The sequence below is a fragment of the Cololabis saira genome, chromosome 15 (genome assembly GCF_033807715.1).
Source record: "Cololabis saira isolate AMF1-May2022 chromosome 15, fColSai1.1, whole genome shotgun sequence".
Taxonomy (NCBI): Eukaryota; Metazoa; Chordata; class Actinopteri; order Beloniformes; family Belonidae; genus Cololabis; species Cololabis saira.
In genome coordinates, this window is record NC_084601.1 from 29,520,226 (window position 1) to 29,542,995 (window position 22,770).

At 41.9% G+C, this 22,770-nt stretch overlaps 2 protein-coding genes across 4 annotated transcripts in view; one reads left to right on the forward strand and one right to left on the reverse strand.

Annotated features, from left to right (window-relative positions):
- LOC133460585 (sodium/hydrogen exchanger 3-like) overlaps positions 1–22,770 on the forward strand; it is a 249,309-nt gene that overhangs the window by 199,133 nt on the left and 27,406 nt on the right. The window lies entirely within an intron of this gene.
- Positions 1–22,770, reverse strand: part of LOC133460581 (fibrocystin-L-like) — a 96,737-nt gene that overhangs the window by 66,545 nt on the left and 7,422 nt on the right. For all 3 annotated transcript variants that reach the window (XM_061741223.1, XM_061741221.1, XM_061741222.1), the window contains exons 4-29: positions 21,570–21,714; positions 18,322–18,430; positions 18,172–18,229; positions 17,553–17,646; positions 17,090–17,143; positions 16,932–17,005; positions 16,816–16,858; positions 16,637–16,707; positions 15,627–15,737; positions 13,547–13,639; positions 12,416–12,681; positions 11,766–11,857; positions 11,522–11,681; positions 11,282–11,417; positions 7,942–8,085; positions 7,705–7,859; positions 6,805–6,915; positions 6,537–6,686; positions 6,329–6,453; positions 6,068–6,231; positions 5,118–5,287; positions 4,860–4,992; positions 3,239–3,393; positions 2,819–2,941; positions 2,441–2,546; positions 1,374–1,481 (exon numbers count right to left, since the gene is read on the reverse strand). In XM_061741223.1, coding sequence (XP_061597207.1) covers positions 1,374–1,481; positions 2,441–2,546; positions 2,819–2,941; positions 3,239–3,393; positions 4,860–4,992; positions 5,118–5,287; positions 6,068–6,231; positions 6,329–6,453; positions 6,537–6,686; positions 6,805–6,915; positions 7,705–7,859; positions 7,942–8,085; positions 11,282–11,417; positions 11,522–11,681; positions 11,766–11,857; positions 12,416–12,681; positions 13,547–13,639; positions 15,627–15,737; positions 16,637–16,707; positions 16,816–16,858; positions 16,932–17,005; positions 17,090–17,143; positions 17,553–17,646; positions 18,172–18,229; positions 18,322–18,430; positions 21,570–21,714 — 3,150 coding nt within the window. The remainder of the gene's footprint in view (positions 1–1,373; positions 1,482–2,440; positions 2,547–2,818; positions 2,942–3,238; positions 3,394–4,859; positions 4,993–5,117; positions 5,288–6,067; positions 6,232–6,328; positions 6,454–6,536; positions 6,687–6,804; positions 6,916–7,704; positions 7,860–7,941; positions 8,086–11,281; positions 11,418–11,521; positions 11,682–11,765; positions 11,858–12,415; positions 12,682–13,546; positions 13,640–15,626; positions 15,738–16,636; positions 16,708–16,815; positions 16,859–16,931; positions 17,006–17,089; positions 17,144–17,552; positions 17,647–18,171; positions 18,230–18,321; positions 18,431–21,569; positions 21,715–22,770) is intronic.

A 22,770-nucleotide genomic window follows, 5' to 3' on the forward strand; every position in this document is an offset into this window, starting at 1 on the left:
ATGTATGCATGTATGTATGTATGTATGTATGTATGTATGTATGTATGTATGTATGTATGCATGTATGTATGTATGTATGTATGTATGTATGCATGTATGTATGTATGTATGTATGTGTGTGTGTATGTATATGTATATATGTGTGTATGTGTGTGAATATGTGTGTATGTAGATATATATATAGATATAGAGCAGATGGAGTTAATATAGAGATAGTATGGTGTAAATAAGTGATAAATGATTAGTGAATGGGGGTTAGGGTTAAATAAGTTTACACTTCTTCCTACTCCTTTTTGCACATGTAAATTAAGATTTTAAGTGTTAAAGGATGAAATTATTTGTATTTCTGTGTTTGTTTTGTTTTGTTTTCATATCTTCTCTTTTAATTGTTGTCTTTTTTACGTGTACAAAATAAATCAAATCAATCAATCAATCAATCAAATTATGTAGCTCAGAAGATCCAAAAGTTAAATTCCTATATATTGATCAGTTAAAAACAGTCTGATAATGAGTACATTTTCTGATTATCGACAGATGAGAATGATTGTTCTTTCCTTTTTTAGCTAATGTGTCTATGTGCACATGTGTGGATATATGTTTCTGTAGATATATGTATGCATGTTTACATAATTGTGTATTTGTGTATATAATATACATATATGGATGGATTAATACATACATATATATACATATATATACATATATATATATATATGTATATATATATATGTGTGTGTGTGTGTGTGTGTGTGTGTTATTATAACAATATTGTTATTTTTATAACCAATATTATTACCACCAGACGACTAATCTTCTACATTTCTCGTCAACAACATTTACTGTAAATTTGTTTAGAAATTCTTTCATTGTAACGTTTTGTAAATTTCTAACTTGATTTTTACCTTTTTGTTATTACATTTTCCAGCTTTCAACTTTTTTTGTCGTTTTGCACCTAATTTTAGCTTTTCACGTCACTACAACCATCTTTTTTTTTACCTTTTTCTAAGGGCTGTGCATAAAAATAAACTGTTGGTACCATGTACCAAAACTTTCTGGGGGAAATTTCTATGCAGTTTAACCGAGCAGCAGATATGCATTTCCTTAAAGTGTGTGCAAGAGCAAGCGCGTCCTTCACCAGGCCTCTTTCACATACTTTATTAACATTTAAATTCATGAGTGTGTGGTGGTGTGATCACTAGAACCGTCTAAAAGACCGGATCAGCACGTACTTCACTGCCTGGTGTACTTGCATCTTGTTTTTGTGTTTGCAGTCACTTTAAAAACCCAAATTATTGACCTCAAAGTTGGAGAAAAGTGGCAGAATGTGTAAACCTCAAGCTCGGTTTTCTCTGCCGACGGATCCATCTACTTACCGGTGAATTCCTCAACGACACACTCGGTTCTTCCCACCATGACGGAAGCATTTTCTGAGCTGAAGCCGGTCCCAGTGATGGTCAGCAGAGTCCCCAGACCATCAGAACCTGGGGAGACCAGGGACATCCAGATCAAACTGCACTCTGAGTCGGTTTTTGTTCAAGTTCTGACCCATCAACCGGGTACTTTAAAGTTTTTTAAAGTTTTGTTAGTTCCCTATGAAGCTCCCAGACCCCTGAGGTTCATCTGGATCTGGTTTGTTGTGGTTCCCAAGAACCAGAACCAAGCAAGGTGAGGCAGCGTTCAGTTATTCTGCTCCTCACCGGTGGAACAAACTTCCTGTAGACCTGAGGTCTGCTCCAACTGTCAGCTTACTGTTTAATTAAATACTTACCTGCTGTACTCTACTGTCCTTACTTTTTAACAACTTGTGCTTTTTATTATTTTACCTCTTTTCTTATCATTTTATTTCATTTTATTTATTATTTAAGCGTACTCTTGAATTAAATACTTTTGAAAACCATGCGAAGTTATGGATAAGCCCCGAATTCAGGCATTGTGACGTAGAATTGTCAAATTGGTCTGATTCACCGTCAAATCGACACAGATTACTTTCTAATACTGTATTTGACCCAGTCTTTGTACGTTTTGACCGTATAGAAAACGTAATTCTCGTCAGTTGTGTGAAATAAGACCTGGAAACAGGCATTGTGGCATAGAATTGTCAAATTGGTTTAATTCACTGTATGAATTGTTACAGATCACTTTTGTAATACTCTATTTGACCCGGTCTTTGTACGTTTTGACCGTATAGAAACGTAATTCTTGCCATTGTAAGAATGCGATGTGTACCTGCTGTACTCTACTGCCCTTACTTTTTAACAACTTGTGCTTTCTATCATTTTACCTCTTTTTTATAATTTGATTTCATTTTATTTGTTATTTATGCTTTAATCTTGTCTTGCCGCTTTTAATGTTGATGCAGGCTACTTTGAATTACCTTGTGTTGAATTGTGCTACACAAATAAACTTGCCTTGCCTTGCCTTAAAGTTTTTTAAAGCGCACCTTGAGACGGGCTGATCCCGGTCACCACCGGAGTTTTCTCCTCGGACCACTCGAAGCTGCAGTTGCCGGAACATTTTGAGGGAATGCCGTTGATGTACACCTCCACCTGCAAGCAACCACACAAACAACAACACCATTGTGTTGGAATAATCGTTAAGCTTGTCAAGTTGGAGTTCCGACTGTCAAGACGGTCGAATAATGAAAGCCAGATGTCAGTCAGGCTTACAAAAGAAGAAGTGCTGCCTGGAGGCGCAAGATGCATAAATAACACTCAGAGCTACTAAAATAGGACTTAACACTTTGCAAGCACATGAGCCGACATTCAGGGTTAGAGATAATTGCTGAAACGTGAAACCGCACGTTTCTGCACAGATGTACCTGCGGTTTGTCTTCCCACACCCGGAAGAAATCCCCCGTCAGGCCTCGAATCAGCAGTCCTCCCTTCACTTTCTCACGGGCGGAAATGTCAACATTTCTGCCGACAATCGACGCGCCGTCGATCTGCGGAGAACAGGACCTGCGGTCAGAACTAAAACCTCACCGATGCTGAGTTCTGAGAACATGAAGTCAGGAAATATGTTGGTGAAACTGTAGAAAAGCAGTCAGACGTCATCATCATCATCCAGCAAAACAAAATGTGACCTCAGGGGAGGGAAAGTCCATGGCCTGCATGCTGTGAGGGGAAAATAAGCTGCTGAACAACAAACTTAATCCCTCTCTTAACGCAGCACCGCCCTGCTCGCTGTTGTGAAGCTAGAGAAGACAAAGAGGCTGAAGGTAAAGCCGGCAGAGCTGCACCTTCATGAGCGGCTGGTCTCCGGGCTTCGTGAGCCACTCCACCCTCCACTTGGGCCTCCTGCAGCTGCCCTGCTGCTTCACCTGCACCTGGCCCATTCCTGCGATTCCCTCCAGGGCGAACTTCAGGTCTTCCTCGCTGATGTCCACCGACAGACCTGAGGGACGCAGAGACAAACGTCAGGTCTCCCCTATCATGCAACCCTCCTGTCACAGTCTTCCCTTGGTAGTGTTTGCTTTTCACCTGCTAAGCTTCCGAATGCCAAAGTAAGAGCCTTGTTTCAGGATGGCTTAACTTCCATCCCACCAGCCACATTTTATTGGGTCAATTTCGTGACAGATATTGAGTGGACAAAAGGTCGTTACCACAAAGATTCTTTCTATCAAATAAAGTCAAAGAGATCTCTTTTAAATTGATACACAAATTCTACCCTGTAAAACCATATTTATCAAAATTTAAGAATGATATAGATGTTAATAGTTCTTTTTGCCAAAGGCATCCTGAAACATATTCTCACTTATTCTGGTCATGTGAATTCACTTTTAAATTATGGAGGGACTTCCACAAGTATATTGCTGATTCTGTCTTTTCTGATTTTCATCTTTATTATAAGAATGTTATTTTTGGTTTTCATAATTGTAATCACAAAGATAGTGACGCTTCCTTTTTTATAAATCTGTCTTTATTTTTAGCAAAGTTTCACATAGATAAGTGCAAATTCATCCACAGAAAGCCTGAACTCTTTATACTCAAAAAAGAACTTGAACAATATATGAGGACGATCTACTCATCGAAAAACACAGAGGCACAAAAGACCATCGGCATCTGTAAATCACTGAATTTGTTAACATGAAACTTACTCTCGCATATTATGCTGTTTTTATTTTTATTAATTTATCTTTTTAATTTACATTCAACTGTCTTGTCCTTTATATATTTTTTTTGTTTATTTATTTTTTTCAATTTGGTGTTGGAATCTATCTGTATTTTGCCTTTGTTTTATATCAGATGTTGTGAGGTCTATTACAATGTCCAAGAGGAAAGACATTTTATTTAAGTTTACATGCACTTTATTTTTCATGTTGACACAAAACTGTCATGTGTTTTTTTTTTTTTTTTTAAACTTTTGTACTACAGTACAAATGCACAAGTGAGCCATTATGGTGCTGCTAAGTTTAATTGCTCAGTTCATTTCTATGTGAAGTAACATACCACGTGTTATAGGCATGAAAATAAAAATAATGAAAAATTGCCAACAGGTATTTCTGTATTTCTACATCTTACTGAATCGATATCGAAGCATTTAAATCAATATCGAATCGAATTGAAACCTAAAGAATCGAAATCGAATCTAATTGTTAGGTTCTTAACAATACCCAGCCCTAAAAGCTTGTGTCAAGTGGTTTAAAACCCCACCTTGACCTACCTGTTCCACATCATAGGTGAACTAATTCTTTTTGGTACAGAGATCATCTGTACCAAATAAGTGAAACAGCACCCCCTTTGTGGCACAACACCTGTTAGGACTCAGAGGTCACCTGTGGCTCTCGAACATTAAATATCTGCGCTGCACGCAACCATGACAGGACTTTCACAAACTTCACCCCTGCGTGTCAGACCCACCTTCAGCTCGGCCTCCATTAAACTCCACGTCAAAGGTGCCATTCAGAGGAGGCGTGGCCCTGAAGGGGCGGGAGACGTTGACGCTGGCATCGCCTGCACTGAACTCAGTCGTGTCCTCGCTACTGCCGGACATCTTTCAGAGTAGAGGAGACAAGATAACAACACTTTCAAGCGAGAGGTTTGGGTTTATCTGGTCTCACTGCTTTAACTGACATGAGCCAGGCTGTGAACCTTTCTTGTCCTTAAAATGAAGGTTACCTGCAGGAAGCCGACCTCCAGCAGCGGGAACCCGGAGGCACATTCCAGCGGGACGGCCCTGATCTCGTATCTGATCTGAGGAGCAGCTGATCGGTCTTTGGTGACGGCGAACGCGTCGAACGACTTCCCCGAGCTCTCAAACGGGGGAGGTCTCCTCTTGTGGGGAACCGCTGAGCAGCCGCGAGGAAAACATGCAAATATTTGTTTACATACTTATAGAGGGAATGCGCATGACGTCACAGATGCGACTTCAAAGGAGGTTACGCCCACTGAGTGGCAGAAAGACTGAGTGGCAGCGTAAACTTTCAGTTTGAGCAACTGGAAAAACATCTAAAATGGGAAAGAGCTGTTGTGCGATCGACTGTACTCATAGATTTAGCAAGAAATTGGAGTTATCGTTTTACAGACTGCCTAAAAATAAGCTTAAGAGAGACCAAATGGATCGCTGCAATTTGCAGAAACAACTGGATTCCAGGCACCGAAACGTGGATTTGTGGTTCCCATTTTGTATCAGGTAATGTTGGATTTTTGGGTAGCTAACGTTAAACGGTCAAATCATAAAGTTCAGTGTCCTCATCACTTTAATTGCGCCAACAAATCCTGCCTTGTAGGACCAAGCGTCAAGACTTTTGTACGCCTTAAAGCTTTGCTTCGTGTATTTCTCCGGCATAGAAATGAAGTACATATAAATATCAGGAAACTGGATTCGTGCACAAATATTAATGTCCATGGACCACTGGTTCTTGAGGTTACTGTACAGGTCACTGTCAAGTCCAACTGCCTTTAATTTAAGCCCATAATTATCCCGTCTTCTCCATTAGTTGCAGCCATTTTTGCTGATATTTTGCCACTCAGTGTGAGTAAGGGGGCGTGGTCCAGTGGGGAAGTGACGTCAATGCAGACCCTGTATACTTGTTTTAGTAGAAATGAAACAGGAGATCTTTGCCTACCGTTGTTCTCGGTGGTGGTGGGTGTCTTCCCGATGTGGACGGCGTCAACGTAGAAGTCTGCGCCGGAGGCGTCTTTGTAGAGGTAAATCTCCAGCAGGACGTAGCCACTCCCAGCGTAACGCGTCTGCAGCGAGCTCAGCAGGTCCACGCATCTGTAGCTCCACCTGGGAAGGAAACGACGCCTGTCACCCCCGCAGCGCCGCTGGGTAACGCCGACCTCGTATCGGAGCCGTCGCACAAACCAAACGGGATCCTACTGACCTGGGCTCCTTGTTGAAGACGACTCCGATCTCTGCGGTGGTCGTCGTGGCAACGCCATCGCTGTCCCAGTAGGTGAACTTCACCCCGACTTCATCCTTCAATGGTCCCTTGTACGCAAAGCAAAGCTGCAACAACAACAAAAGTGTTTTATGACGAGTCGTGAAGGTTTCTGCTGCCGTCACCAGAATAAAGCCGTGGCGCGTTTTACCGTGGGATGTCGGTCCAGCATCACCGGTCCGTACGCTTCTCCGGACTCGGTGATGTAGCCCTCCCAGAACAGGATCTCAGCGTTCTTCAGAGACCACGAGCCGCAGAAACCAGAGTTCCTCTCAGGAGTTCCCATCTGGGCACTGGAGAACTGGCGAGAAGAAACCAGAGGCCCGTCCAACGTCAGTCCTGTTTTCTGGGTTTGTTCTCAACCTGCCGCAGATTTGACCCCTATACACCCTGATAGGGTTGTTTCCGTCTCTACTGACCTGAGAGTTGTCCTTTTCAAAGTCGTTGAAGTACTTGACATCTGCGCCCTCCGTGGTCAGAACTTGGGCGGGGCACTCGGCCTTCATCAGGTCCTCCAGAGCCTCCTGGACCTGGTGGGTCACACGAGCCGTCGTTAGTAGTGTTGTTTCTGGCAGCCTGTTTCCATTTTAGTTTTAGTCTTTCGGTCAAGCTATCATTTTATTTTTAATAGTTTTGGTCACGTTCATTCTCCTTTTAGTCGTGTCAAGTTTCAGTCGACTAAAAGTCTGAGCATTTTAGTCTTATTTTAGTCACAATTGTCCATTTTAGTCTAGTTTTAGTCAAAGATTGTACTTAGCCAAACTCATTTTACAATTCAAACTAGGTTATCTTATTATTGTTACCTTATAGACTCAAGAACACATTAATTCCAGATACAGAAGACTCTAATTTGAGTTTACAACATATTTATTTTTCCGCATTTTTCCCCATCTTTTTCTTAAGGATCTTTGTTAGAACATTTCAAGTTTTTATTTTGTAATCTTTAATTTAGTCTGGTTTTTATTCCTCTACGATATTGCATTATATATTTAATTATTGTCACATGACCAGCATTTTCGTTGCGTCTCGTTTTCCTCAGGTGATAAAGGTTCGTTGACGGTGATATTTAGTCATAATTTTCGTTGACGAAAGCAACTTTAGTCGTGAGTACGGCAGGACGGGAAAACTGATTCTGAGATGTTCCCTCGGGTCTTTACTTCTTCACCGAACAACAACTGGGCCGTGGATGTTTTCTTTCTACACCTCTGACATCATGGAGATGAAAGCTGGAGGCAGAGGGCCTCCGTTTGACGGGTAAGAGCTCTACGCCTGCTAACATGAACCCCAGGAAGGATCTGGAGGATTTGACTGTTTCAGACCTCAAGCTCTGTCGCGTTGAAAGCGATAGGTTTCGTGGGAACTCCGCCCCAGACCAGCGTGAAGGTTTCCATGCTGCTTTGCCCCTTGGTAACCTCGGCAACAGTGATGCTGGTGTCTGAGCCGAAGACCTCGTACTGAAGAGGTTTGAAATCACCTAGACGCAGCGAAGACAAGCAGGCGTTCAGTCACCGCTGCTGAAACCACACAGTCCATCCTCCGGCATCGGCGTCTCTCACCTCTGACGGAGTTGAAGGTGACCGTGTAGTCGGGCGTCGCACCGCCCCCCTGTTTGGTGACCTGGACCGTGTCGGGTTTGATGGACCACAGACCGTTCAGCTCTGCTTCCAGCGTCTCTGCTGAGGCGCTGACGGGGATCAGCCCTGCAGGAGACGAGGACACGGCTCAGCAACAAACGGGGAATTGATAAAAATAAAAAGGAGGCAGAATTTCCTTCAGTTTTACGGTTTTATTTGTCGGAAACTGAGAAAGAAAATCCCTCGGTCCTCACCAGGTCTTACAATGAGATAAACCTGGATGAACAATAACATGAGACAAACTACGAGACCAGGATGCAGAAGATAAACTAGCTACACCTCACAGAACCTCCTTCAGCAGCGATGACCTGAAGTCATCCTTTTTCCTGTGGCATCATCAGTCTCTCAGTCTCTTCTGTTTTTCTGTCTTGTCATTTCTGGTTTTATTTTGAAAAGTAACTCCTCTCGTTACAGGTCACTTGACCTTTCTCATGTCTCCCCTGATTCCTGATTGTACCCACCTGTTCCCTCTTCCCCCATGTGTCCATATGATCTGCGTCTCCCTTCCCCCAGTGTGTCGTCCTGTGTCGTCATACCAGCAAGTGTCCAAGATCCATAGCTGTAGTTTGTCTGGTCTCGTGATCATAGTTTTACCTCTTTCGAGTGATTTTTCTTTGTAGCATTTCAGCTCAGTTACATTTACAGATAATTAGCTTTATTTTCTTCCCTTTGGAGCGCCTCTTGTTGGGTTGTTGTTTTTGGGTATCGCACCTTATGGTAGCATTTTCCTCCTTTGGGAGTGACTTTACTTTTTGGACATATTAGTACTCTGTGGGCCCGATTTACTAAAGGTTTGCGTGTGTAAAAACGTGTGCAAACTTGACAGCACCCGCAAACCAAAGTGCCAGCTGATCTACTAACAGCGTGCAAAGAGGACTGCGTCTCTCAAATGCGCAAAATAGCACACGCTATTCATTTAGTACTTTTGCCCTGATGAATAATCAATATGGGGCGTACCCGCCAGAAATCGCTAAATACTGGGAGGGAAAGATGCAAATTGGTCCATTTACCACGCGCAATGAGATTTACCAAGCCTGAAAGTTTTTGCGTGGATTGTGATTGCGTCTGTATTTAATACGTTGGAAAGGAAGGTGCTAATCTCCACATGCAAAAGGAGAAATATTTTATTTGAATGTTAAATCGAGTATTATTCAGCAAAAGGTTGCCACAGGAGGCACATTCATTTTTTTATTTGTGATAATAAATAAATAACGTGTTTTCATGGAGAAAAAAGTATTTCTTATTGTGCGCCTGTTCTGCAGTTGTCATACCCCGGTGTTGTGCCGTATTCAGCACCCCTGCCGTGAAAAGAACCCCCTCGTCTGACAAAAATTATATTCTCATTCCGTGTTCTGTTCATGTTCTGTTGTCCATGTTCTGTTTAGCATCCAGTTTTGTGTTAATGATTCATGTTTAAATGCGCTCATGGATTCGGGTAAAAAAAAAACAAATCGGGTAAATGGTTATTGATGGCATTAATTAATAGCCTGCTTACTGTGTTGTCTTCCATAATATTTGTAAATATATATAATATAAACTCCTAAGTATGTGTTTGTGTGAGTGTGTATATATAAATATATTGAAGTGTCAGTGTGTTGTTTTTTTTCTTGGTCTACTTATCATTGAATATATGAGGGGGTGCTTTTCACGGCAGGGGTGCTGAATACGGCACAACAATTTGCCTCTTCCACTAATATCTCTAACTCCAACTCGTCAAATTTCATTTTGCGCTTGCGACTATATCCTGCTTTCCATCCACTCTCCATGGCGCAAAGTTTGCACCGCAAACCGTAAGACGCGCAACACCTCATTTAAATACTGCGGTTTGCACCTGTTATCAATTGCGCAAGCATTCTTAGTTGATCACCCGCAAAACACACAACAACAGCACGCGCAAACTTTTTCAGTGCACACGCAATTTAGTACTCTTTATTTAGGATCTTAGTAAATCGGGCCCTGTGTGAATAAACTGTCAGTTAATACATCTGCTCTGCTTCTGAGTTCTGCCTCCCGCCCAGGTCGTTTTAGCCTACTCCTCTTTACAACGCTGCCTTGGTTTATTGAGGTTTGCAGGCTCTTACTTACTTACCGTTCACTTAACGTCACCGTTTGGTTTTCTATTCTTGTTTTTCTTCTGGTTTGGTCTTGTTTATGACTTGTTTCCTGTTTTGTTTTGAAAGTCTGTGCCCATACTTGTTTGACTTTTCCTGGTTGTAATCTTCTTTGATTGTCTACACCTGAGTCTCCTCAGCCCTCAGTCCCTTTGTACAGTCTGGTCCTTCCCTGCCTAACTTTTGAGTGTTGTCTGCACCAACTAGGGTTGCCACCCGTCCCGTAAAATACGGAATTGTCCTTTATTTGAGAAAAAAATGTTGCGTCCCTTATTGAACTAATACGGGACACGATTTGTACCGTATTTTTATTAACTTTTACACCATATTCTAGTTGAATTATTGAAATAAATTAACTTTTACACCATATTCTAGTTGAATTATTGAAATAAATTAACTTTTACACCATATTCTAGTTGAATTATTGAAATAAATTGACTTTTACACCATATTCTAGTTGAATTAGTGAAATAAATTAACTTTTACACCATATTCTAGTTGAATTATTGAAATAAATTAACTTTTACACCATATTGTAGTTGAATTATTGAAATAAATTAACTTTTACACCATATTCTAGTTGAATTATTGAAATAAATTAACTTTTACACCATATTCTAGTTGAATTATTGAAATAAATTAACTTTTACACCATATTCTTCACCTGTAACTATATTATACATCTTGGCTGATGTGGACATACGTAGCATAGGAGGATATTTCAGTTGCTAGTATGGTTGTCTGTCTCTACAGTCATGAAAGTTCAATGCTATTAAAGCACTTTAAACTTTAAATCAAAGCATTTAGTTTTTTCATATAAAATAAACACATTTTTATTCAGTTTAGAAGTTTTGGAGCTTTTTTTTTGGCTCCTGCGCTGCTGAAATCAGGGCGTCCCTTATTTCTATTTCTGAAAGGTGGCAACCCTAGCACCAACCCTCATACAAACAACCTCACATTCACTCCTGTTAGAATCTCCCATGAGCCTTACAGGCATGCTCTGTTTGGGGCTGCAGGAAGTCAGAAACTTCATGCAAGTACGGGTAGAGCATGCAAACTGGGTCGCAGCTTGGATTGGGACTAGCAAACATCTACTTGTAAGTCAAACACATGCAGGTTCTGTACCAGACCTTCAGGGGCAGCCACTTTACCAGTTTCGGCGAGTCCGTAGCTCAGGCTGAAGTAGGTGCTTCCACACAGGACGCTGTCACAGCTGCTCCTGACGCTCACCTTCTGCACCTCTCTGACAGGTGCAACACCCGCGGGCCACATGTCAAAGGTTACCACCTGAGGAGCAGTGGACGTTCAAGCTTGTTCAAGATCGTTTTGTACCCTGAACCTCTGAGATGTTCTGCATTTAATGTGATAAACCTCCAGGACATCCACCATACCTGTTCCTCGTCGAACGCTTCATATTCAGCCACGATGTTCTGAACTTCATTAACCGCGTCATTTGTCTGTTCCTCTGTGAAGGAACTCTCCTCTTGGAACAAGCCAATGTTGATTTTAGCTATAACTCTGTATTCTTGATGCAAGATCTCCATGTAGTATCTACAGAACAAGGAATGCATGATTTAAATTGTGTTTCAGCAGCTCTGGAGTGACTGGACTGTGCTTCCATGTAGCCACGCTTACGGTTTTCCTTTCTCCAGGGACAACACTTCGGATTTTTGTGACTCCAGTCTTGTGTGGTCGTTTACATAGTATGACTGGAAGGCAATTTTAACCTGAAAGAAGGAATGGAAAAAGCATTATCTACTTGCTTATTTGTTTATAGGAACAGTCATTAACTTGAGCACTTAAGGTAAATGTGGGATATTGTAATCCTTGTTTGAGTCCAGTTGGATAGACAGTCGTGCATACGGGTGGAACCATAATGTTCATGTACAACTCAACGCTTAACTACCATAGTTCTTCATATATGTCATCTATGTTTTATGACATTGAACAGATTAGATTTAATTCTATCAATAACTTTTTAGCTTATTTACAGAACCAATATGTGACTCTAATAGATGCCTAAACGAAATAATCCTCGACTGCAACTTCTTATTCTGGATCTCTATTTACAGACCTTTAAAACATACACACAGTTTTCAAGACGTAATTATGACTTATAACAGGTCAGAGATGTTCATCACTGACGCTCATTGTCCTTGTGCAGATACCTTTTCTTGTTTTTCTGCTTCTAGATATAAAACAGTGTCATCAGCATACAGCTAAACTCTGAAGTTTCTGTTTTCACACAATCATATGTTACTGACGGCTTTCTAAGATAATCTGACCTTGTCTTCGGGCCGGGTGGAGTTGCTGAGGTAGAGCTCACATCTGTCATCGCAGTGGAGATACATAGTAAAGTTGCCGCTGGCGGGAGGCACGAAGAAGCCCGTGGTTCTTGTGGTGAAGTATTCGTTTTCAAGGGCAAAGGTGGCGGGCAGGGAGTCGATCCATTGCGACCAGTAGCCAGTTGTGTTGTCGTTGTAGTTCCAAATGTCGGTCAACGACCTGGGTCTGGTGTTGTTCCACGCCTCCATCTTCAAGCCTCTTCCGCCTACCGACCGATGTGAAGAAGCAGAGTTTCAAAATAAGACTTGAAAAATAAGAGTTGTGTTAATTAATCACTCTTTTCACCGACAACATGAACTGATCAGCCGAGTTCACAAAAGTAAACAGCTTCCCGTTATCATGGTTCCTTATCATGATGGATATAAAAAAAAATAAGAGCTTTTACACAAAAAAACAATGCAGCAGAAAATCTGATCAAGATGGAGCCTGGTTAGTGCGACTGGCGTGCATTTGGTCAACCCGAACTCAACAGTTGGCCTGTAAAGTCTATAAAGAGCATTCAGAATGCTGTGTATCACTCAAGTGTTGAGAAAAGGAAATAGTGTAAGATAAATAAATAAGTGATGACTGATTTTTTAACAAAAGCCGAAAAGGAATCGCTGAGTCGTGAAAACGAATAGAGTGATAAGCGCTGTGGGAATAAAAAAACCTTGACTCTTTGTTATTCCACTTGAGCAGTTTTTTTTTTGTTTTTTTTTCATAAAACAACAAAAATAAAATAAGTCCCGGGACAAAAGGTTGCTACATCTGTCACTAAGGTCACCTCTAAGCTGTTGCATGATGCCTGATCTGGAATGTGTGCGTTCTAAGAGATATCTGATCATCTGTTATAGTTCATCGCCCATCAAAGCCTCACAGACCTGTGACGAGCCGCGAAGAGTGACGGGATGAAGACAAAAAATACAACTGCTTTGTTGCTGAAAGGAAAGACAGATACTTTGGATTCCTTCAGTCTTGGTTTCACTCAGATAAAGTTACATTGACGGAAGACAGGATGCGTCGGAACGACCGTGACCGCACGAGTCACGACATCAACCCACAAAGACGACGAGGAGGCGGCCTGTTCTAACCTGGGAACACCGTGGCGTTGCTGCTCGGCGGCTCCTCGGCTGTCTTGCATGTAATTCTGTCATCAGACACACTCTGGACTTCACAAGGCCGACCTGAAAGATGAAAAACACCTCCATGAAAAACATAGACTCTCCGACTTTCCAGCTTAAATGCTTCGGCATGTCGTATTGATGATAGCAGATTAAAATGTGATGAGTCACTAATCTCATCAATAATCTGAGATATTCAGTGTTGCATTACACTGGAAACACTAACGAGCACCTGTTAGTTTCATATTTCAGAGACACATTTTCACACTAAATATAAATTCTCTTTCCTTGATACACGTCATGCACAAGCGTTCTTTTTATGTGTTTTTGGCTCGAACATGTTAAATATTCTGACTTATAGATGCAAACACAGGACGGTTGCTTAGCGTGATCGTTTTAACCATTCCATTTTAAAACCAACCAATCAAGTCGTTAAAGTGTTGATAAAGTTATTAATGTCATTGATAAGTTGTTACCGTCGTTGATAAAGTTGTTGCCGTCATTGATAAGTTGTTACCGTCGTTGATAGTCGTTAATGTCGTTAATGTCGTTGATAAAGTTGTTAATGTCATTGATGAAGTCGTTACCATCGTTGATAAAGTTGTTAGTTGTTGATGAAGTCGTTACCGTCTTTTATAGTCGTTAATGTCATTGATAAAGTCGTTAATGTCGTTCATAAAGTAGTTAGCGCCGTTGATAAAGTCGTTAATGTCGTTGATGTCGTTGATGAAGTCGTTGATAAAGTCGTTAATGTCGATGATAAAGTCATTACCGTTGTTGATAAAGTCGTTACCGTTGTTGATAAAGTCGTTACCGTTGTTGATAAAGTCGTTACCGTCGTTGATAAAGTAATTCCCGTCGTTGATAAAGTCGTTACCGTTGTTGATAAAGTCGTTACCGTTGTTGATAAAGTCGTTACCGTCGTTGATAAATTCGTTACCGTTGTTGAAAAAGACATTAATGTTGTTGATAAAGTCGTTACCGTCGTTGATAAATTCGTTACCGTTGTTGATAAAGACATTAATGTCGTTGATAAAGTCATTACCGTCGTTGATAAAGTCGTTACCGCTGTTGATAAAGTCATTACCGTCGTTGATAAAGTCGTTACCGTCGTTGATAAAGTTGTTACCGTTGTCGATAAAGTCATTAGTGTCGTTGATAAAGTCGTTTCCATCATTGATAACGTCGTTAATGTCATTAATAAAGTCGTTAATGACGCTGATAAAGTCATTAATGTCGCTGATAAAGTCTTTCATGAGGTGATCTCCATGGATGTGAAGCGCTGAGTCGTTCAGCAGCCAATGAGCTTCTAGGTCACAGCTACTGGATCTCACATTCCTTTCTGCTGTAAAGTTCAGCATTTTAACGTGGTTCTAAAGTAGTAAAACTAGAGATTCCCCTCAGTTTATCTTCTAACGATGGTTTTAAGGGGGCCTTCTGGAAACTGATTGGGGATTACAAGGGATTTTACAGGTACAGACCTGATTTATGGCTAATTTAAATTGATTTAATCCCTTCCAAGACACGAAACCCCATAATAACCACAGGAACAATAAATTGGGTCATATTTGTGTTATTTTAGTTTCACAATAAAATTTCAACCTCCAAAAAACGATTTTGTGACCCTCCTGGGGACCCGGACCCAAGGCGTTACCATGACAACGTCTTACGTGATGTTGCAACAGCAGATTTTACAGTTCTGTCACCAAGCGCATCTTCCCTTGTCAATGTCAAATCCGTGCCGTGACTAAAAGCGTGTTAAATGACTCGTGAAGCGTCACCAGAGATAAGACGCTGGATTGTTGTGGTCACGGTCTGCTGCGTCTCTGAGCTCCTGGGGGATTGTTTCGCTCCCTGTTTGACAACTCTCTCGTCTTCCCACTCGTCGTTCTTTTGTTTGAGGTATGAACACATTCTGTGGAAAAGGATTATCACCGTGGCTCGACTGGCTGCTCGAACAATGTTTTGTTTTCATCTGTTCACGCCGAACACTTTGTTCTTGTGTTTAAAAACAGCATCAGTGGAGCTTCCGCGTGTCGGTGATGTTTACCTCCAACGAGAACGCGAGCCGGCTCATCGGTTTGGTCGAAGAAGCGGCCGTTGACAGTCAGCAGGGTCCCGCCCATGACGCTGCCCTCCGATGGAGACACTCCGGTGACCTCTGAGCAGCAGACAGAGCACATGTTTACTGTTACCTGAACTCACGACGTCGGACCTCCTCTTTACCTGCAAACGTCTGTTTCAAATCTTTTTTTATTATTTTTCATAATGAATATAAAAGTAACAATGTTACATTGAGAATGTATATCACAACCATAACAAAAACAAAAACACCCCCCACTGAAGGTTGTGCTGGTGCAGGTTCAGATGGTTTCAAAATTGTGTTATCTTACAAAACATACTGAAGAGAAAAAAGAAAAAGAGGTCTTGGAATCTTTAGGTAAACAGCAAAAGAGAAAACACAACAACAAATTGAAAAATACAACAACAAATTGAAAAACACAACGGCAAACTGAAAAACACAACAATTTGAAAAACACAATGACAAATTAAAAAACACAACGACAAAAGAGAAAACACAACGGCAAAAGAGAAAACAATGACAAATAACGACAGGACACAAATATGATGTTATAGTCGACATGTTGTCGACTACTGACAACATTAATATGAGTGTTCAAACGCTGAAGACCCAGTTGAAAGATGCAGGGTTATTTAGAACAGTGATGGATCAAAATATTGTTTGATAATAACGAGTAGGTTATCGCTATCGGCGCTCATGTTTTTAAGTCATGTACTTCCGGGTCAAGCGTTCCTTCGTCCAATCAGCGACGAGTCATGCCGGTTAATGTTCTTTTTTTTCTCTTTTGCCGTTGTGTTTTTCAATTTGTCATTGTGTTTTTCAATTTTTCGTTGTCTTGTCCTTTGCCGTTGTGTTTTGCACTTCCAGGCCACCGTAGTTTTGGGCAAATTAAATTTCTTAGAGAGTTCCTCAAAGGAGGAAAAACTGTTATCTTTGAATAGGTCTGAGAATGAAGTGATGCCTTTCCGATGCCGTACCTGCAAACGTCTGGAACATGGACAGCTTCCCCGCCGCTGAGACCCGGTACAGGCTCTTGTCGGGTGAACTCCTTTAAACCAGAAAGAAAACTTCTGAGTGAAGAACTGCATCTCCGGGAGCTTTTTTCCCGCTTCACATGAACTTTTAGCCGCCTGTAACAGTTATAACGGCGTCCTACCTTCCAAAATCAGCGTCGAGAATGAAGCTCAGGTTGTGATGACCTGTTGGAGTTGAGAGCACAGTTACTAACAGCCTGTCGGATCCTCAGCGGGTCATATGTGAGCGTCAGCTTACCGACGTACGTCCCCGTCGTCCTGCAGCTCATGTGTCCCCAGTGGGACGATTCAGAGTCCAGCTGCAGGTTGTACCTGCAAAAGGGTTTGAAGGACGTGACGTCACTTCATCACTTACACACTTTCACACTAAATATTAAAGCATGAAAATGCACTTACAGGTCGTCGGACTCGGGCTGCAGCAGGTCACATGGCATCCCTCCCATGAAGGCTCTGCAATTTACAAGATTAGTTAGATTCACCCAGGGCCGGCCCAAGCCTCCATGGGGCCCTAAGCTAAATGTGATTTTGGGGCCCTCTATTACTGCCAATAATACTGATTATTGATCATTCACACACCCACTATAAACTTATTTCATGCTCTTCCCTGTCATTACAAATACACTTGTAAAACTAGATGGAAGAACTTTTTGTTGTAGTTAGATTGTAATCCACAGCCTGGCTGAGTCAGACTGTTTTGTTTGAGATTTGAACAGATGTGACGTCATCCATAAATCTCTTATCCTACCTGTAATTCCAAGCCTTTTCAGAAAATGCATTTTAATAAATTGCTCACACAGACTTTAATGCTCTTGTGAGATTAATTAACGTAGAAAAAGGGTTTATGAAGAGAACTTCCCACCTCAGAAACCTGGCATTGACGCCGTTGGAGCTGACGGCCGTGTTGCTGCCATAGACGTCGGTGAAGATCCGGCCTCGAACCGTCACCAACGAGCCTGCCGGGTTCGGGAGGAGGATTCAAGGTAAATAGCAGTCCTATGTAATAATAATAATTGTTTCCTTATTAATCCCACAATGGGTAAATTCTTTCTGTGCATTTAACCCATTTTCTAGTAGTAGCATGGGTCTGCCATTTGCACGGTGCCCAGGGAGCAGTAAGGGTTAAGGGCCTTGCTCAGGGGCCCAAAGTGGTTGACCTCGGTTGCAATCCATCCTCCTCTGCAACCACTAGGCTAAGTGGTAGGCCTAGGGAAGTGGTAAGCCTAGGATTTGAGCCCAAGACTTGAGTCCAAGACTTGAGTTCAAGACTTGAGTCCAGGACTTGAGTCCAGGACTTGAGTCCAGGACTTGAGTCAGTCTCAAGCCACGTTTTAAGGACTCGTGACTTGATTGAATGCTTTTTTGAGCTCCGTTCTTAGGAAGAACAGAACATAATAAATAAATTTAAAAAATAAATAAATAAATAAACATAAAAGTTCACATAAAATGTATAAACTCTGCGCTAGTTTTAAGTATCTTACCTGGGGGGCCACTGGCGGGACTCAGGGAGCTGATCCTGGGCGTCCGGTACCACCTGGTCTGTTTATTACAAACACAGATAAATAAAATAAAAACCCTGCTACGACGGATCCAACGATGATGTCATTAGTCAGAGAACTCGCCAGACTTACGTAGAAACTGCAGTGGTACGATTTATAACGACCCCGGCAGATATTAGCGTCAGGAACGGGAATCCCGTCCACGCTGACGTGGACCACGTACTGGTCCTGCGGCATCGGTCTGTGGAGGACAAGAGACACTCTTAGGACAACTGGGAGGGGGGGGGGGTCAAAAGGTCAAACTCATTCACGCAGCAGATGACGCCGACCAAAGTTCTTCATAATCCGACAAACATCACAGGAAACATTTCCAGCAGTGACTTGAACACATCCTGCTCACTCACCTACATACTAGGGGTGTAACAATATATCATGCCACGATACAAAAACGTCACGATACGTGTCGTGGAGGTGACAAATTGTAGCGCGATATTGGGTTATTAATATGAATATATTGTGATTACTAGTAACCCGCATCCTATTGGTGCAGCGGTATCACGTGACGACCGCGCCTCTACCCGCGGACCAAAATCTGACTACGCTCAGAAGAAACTAGTACCGTTTTGCGGTTCGGATCACGGGACTCTTGGGGGGTTTTGAGCTCCGAACTTTTACTTATAAGGTGAGCAGGAATCAATCTTTTTTATGATGTAAAGATTGTGTCGTCCCAAAAGGTGGGAGGGATGAAACGATAACGTGGTTCATTACGGCCTCAGGCTGGGAGCTTGTGGCTGAAGCTCTTAGCTCTGTCATGAGCTAAATAACAGTCGTGTTGCATTTGGAGTTTGGGACTTTTCATAGTTTATTTATTTAATTTTAATTGTTAAATTTCTGGAATAGAAAAAAGTCAAGTCATACATGAGAGAAACAAAATATTTGTACTTGTATGAAACTGAAGATGCATAATGCTATACCTGACATTTACTTTTTTTTTAAATATTTTTATCCCGGTTTTTTTCCCCCATTTTATCACCCAGTGCTCCTACCTAAGTAACGGTCCAGGGGCGTCATCTATTAAGCTTGCTTGCGCACAAAAAGGGCCTGAAAGATGCGCAAGCCACCTTCTACGCAAAGGCTGGGATCTAAAAAGAAAAAACTAACCGAAAAATCTGCGTATCCCTACGGCAACCCAACCCTCCCGTAGGAACATACTTAAAGGTATTGTGACATCATTTTTAACATGCTTTTAACACTATTAAAAGTCTTGGCCAACATCCCTCAAATGTGTCTAAAAGAGTGTAACAAGAAAAACTTCACTCTAGTACTCCATTCCTGGCTTTTTATTACAGTGTTTTTTTGCCCCGTGAAAAACGCTTCCTTTTCCCCCTTTCCTGTCAATCATTGCTCCGCTCCTCCTCCAAACCTCCTCCTCCTCCAGCCATACGCTCACAGCGGCGTCGGAGAGTTAAGCCGGGAGCGACAGGCGAAGCATGCACGGAAAAGCAGCAGGGCGAACCAGAGCAAACAATCATAAAAATAAAGGCATGCAAGCAGCAGTGTCCCCTTGTCTTAAGTCCAGTCAGTGGCCGCGGGTCTTTTTAGCAGTTTTCCTCCGGTGATTAGAACAAAAGAGGCTCTAAACAGCTCCGTGTAAGCCTGATTTATGGTTCCGCGTTAAATCGACGCAGAGCCTACGCCGTAGGGTTCAGCGTACCGAGCGCGTCGCCGCGTAACCCTACGCCGTAGGTTCTGCGTCGGTGTAACGCGGAACCATAAATCAGCCTTTATGGTGCACTGGAGAGGAGAGGAGGCAGGGAGCTGGGTGGAGGGGGCGGTGATTTAGCGGGTCTATACGTAACGATCCGCCACCAAACCAGATGAGCCGTTTTTTGCATAGTTATGCGGAAAATCCCAGAAAGCACACAATACACTGAATGTTAAAAGTTCATTGTTTTTTGGGTGTAATTGATGTCAAGACACCCCACAAAACACAAAAAATCAAGAAAAATGTGTTTTTCATGTCACAATACCTTTAAGACACAGGGAACTGGCGATGCAGGCTGTGAGGTGGTGAAATGGGGGGGAGCGGGGCTGCCGGGCTGTTCTCGCATCGCTTTCGCACAGGGTGTCTGGATGATTTGCAATTACAGGCTGAGCCTACCGTTAGTTTTTAAACTGTAAAAAGTGGGGGGGACAAAAACATGATTTTGAAAAGAGGGGGGACATGTCCCCCCTGTTGCCCACTCACGGCGTTTAGCGCAGCAACGGCGTGCTGCCACTCACTCGCTTTATTTTATACTATTTATATATTTTTTCTACTTTTACTGTGACCACCAAATAATGTCGTTTTCCTGGCCTCCACCTCATCCTCAACATTTCGATCTCAGATCTCAGTGAAATTCAGTGGCACGGTGGCTCGACATGTCTCATTCATTCTGACGCCAAACAGGCTGCAGGAAGCCGCATGCTCAGCAGGCTCATTCATATGCAAATACTACTTTGCATTACCCTTTTAAGGTAAAAAGTGGGCGTGTAAAGGGCGGGATATGAGGCGGATTCAGCTGCGCAACCTTCCAGCTGGACTGTGATTTATAAAGCGAACATTGCGTGCAGGTGTGCGTGCACATGGTTTTATAGATCCGGATTTTTTTTTGCGCCCGCCATTTTCGGCACTTTTAGTATGAATCCTACGCACTCCATTTTAAACGAGGCCCCTGGGCATTGCCATCCTCTACCAGCCCCGGGAGGGCCCTGCACTGAGCTCAGGTCTCCTCCTTAACCTGAGGAGTGAGCAGGCCGCATCTTTTAGTCTAGTCCTGATTCAGTTTTAGAGACCTGGACTGATTGTTGTTTGTGTCTCTGCCTGTTTGTTTGTTTGTTTGTTTTCTCTATTGCAGATTTCAAAGCCTTGTGGCCCGTTGTGTGTTTCCCTGTGTTTCTCTCATTTCAGACTAGCAGCGGAAGCTGTTTTTGTAATTGAAAGAAAAGGTTTTTCAGTAAACTTTTAAAAGAAGAACACGGACTGTGACGTTTCATTGAAGTACGCGTCAGCTACATGCTCAGGAACTATAGCTTAGTGTGCTTTACCAGAAATTAGACAGAGCCACAATTACAATATATATGCAGACAAAAAAACAACCTGGAAAGTAAACAATAACATCCTAAAATTGCTCCAGAATCGGACGGGGAGTCGGGACCGGAGTCACGTGACCAGAAAGTTACCCTTCATCCGAGCCTTTAAGACCTTTGAGAGTCTAACAAAGGCCGTATGTAGACCTGGATGTCGTCAGCAAAACAATGAAATGAAACACTACGCGTCCTGAATACAGAATGGAGGAGAAGGAAGAACCCCCCCGGGGCAGGGATGTCGGGGCGGATACCTGGTGTAGCACAGGATCTGGTTCCCGTGGGTGGAGTCTCTCTCCACGTCGCAGGGGACCGACAGGGAGTCCGACACCAGAGTCACCCGGTTTCCAAAGGTGTCGTCCTGGGGGTTCAGCTGGAACTGGTTCTCCTGAGCAAATCCTGCCAAAGAAGAGCCACCATGATGAAAATATTAGATTTGATTTGATTTCTTGATTTGAAGATTTTATTTCGAACATGCCTCATAAAAAAGCGTTCAAAAAAGTGAAAAAACAGAATGCCTATATATATATATATATATATATATATATATATATATATGCTCGAAACGGAGTAAGATTGTAGTATCCACATCGAGTCCTACCCCTGAATCTTACATACATTTTTACATCTTACATTCTTACATATAACAAGAAAAGTTTCAATAACTGTTCAATACAGTGATATAATACTCAATTATATGTATATATAAATATAGTCAAAATCAAAGCAAATTAAGGCAAACAAGAAAAAACAAAACAAACGATCAGCATTAAGTTGTGCTACTATATATGTAATTTATGTAATAATAGAAGTAATTATAATACATAGTATTACATTATCATTACTTTACTATAATACTACAATATAATAGAGAACAATAGACAGCAATGGTATAACAATATACTTGAATAACTATATAAGAGTAGATATGCTATATATACACTGGTTCATATATTTACCTCCAATTATATACATAAAAATAAATATAAATCTATATATCTATATATATAGAGAGACAAGATGGCGGATGAAGTGTGTCGTAGCTCAGCAGCTCCTCACCAGCCTCGATTGAAACCTTTTATTCGATTGAAACCTTTTATTTACAGAACAGTTGATGATCAAGGTATCGTAGAGGATGAGTTTCTCAACTTTCTTGCGGTTAAAATGAAAACTATGACCCAAGATGAACTGGTCCTCTTAACCTCAAACACCTTTGAATCTGAGTGGATCGAGTCCTCTAAAAAAGTTCTGTTTGAACTCTGTCCTGACACTAAACAGAGGTGTGTAGCATTTAAAGGCAACCAGAAGGATGTCAACAATATTAAAAGTTGCCTACAAGTTTTAAACGAATGTGGGGAAAATATCCCCCGGTTCGTCTCTCATTATCTGGATGAACTGCCACCTGTGTCATTTAACAACCTGGACGTTTCCAACCTGCTGGGCAGAATTGAGCGC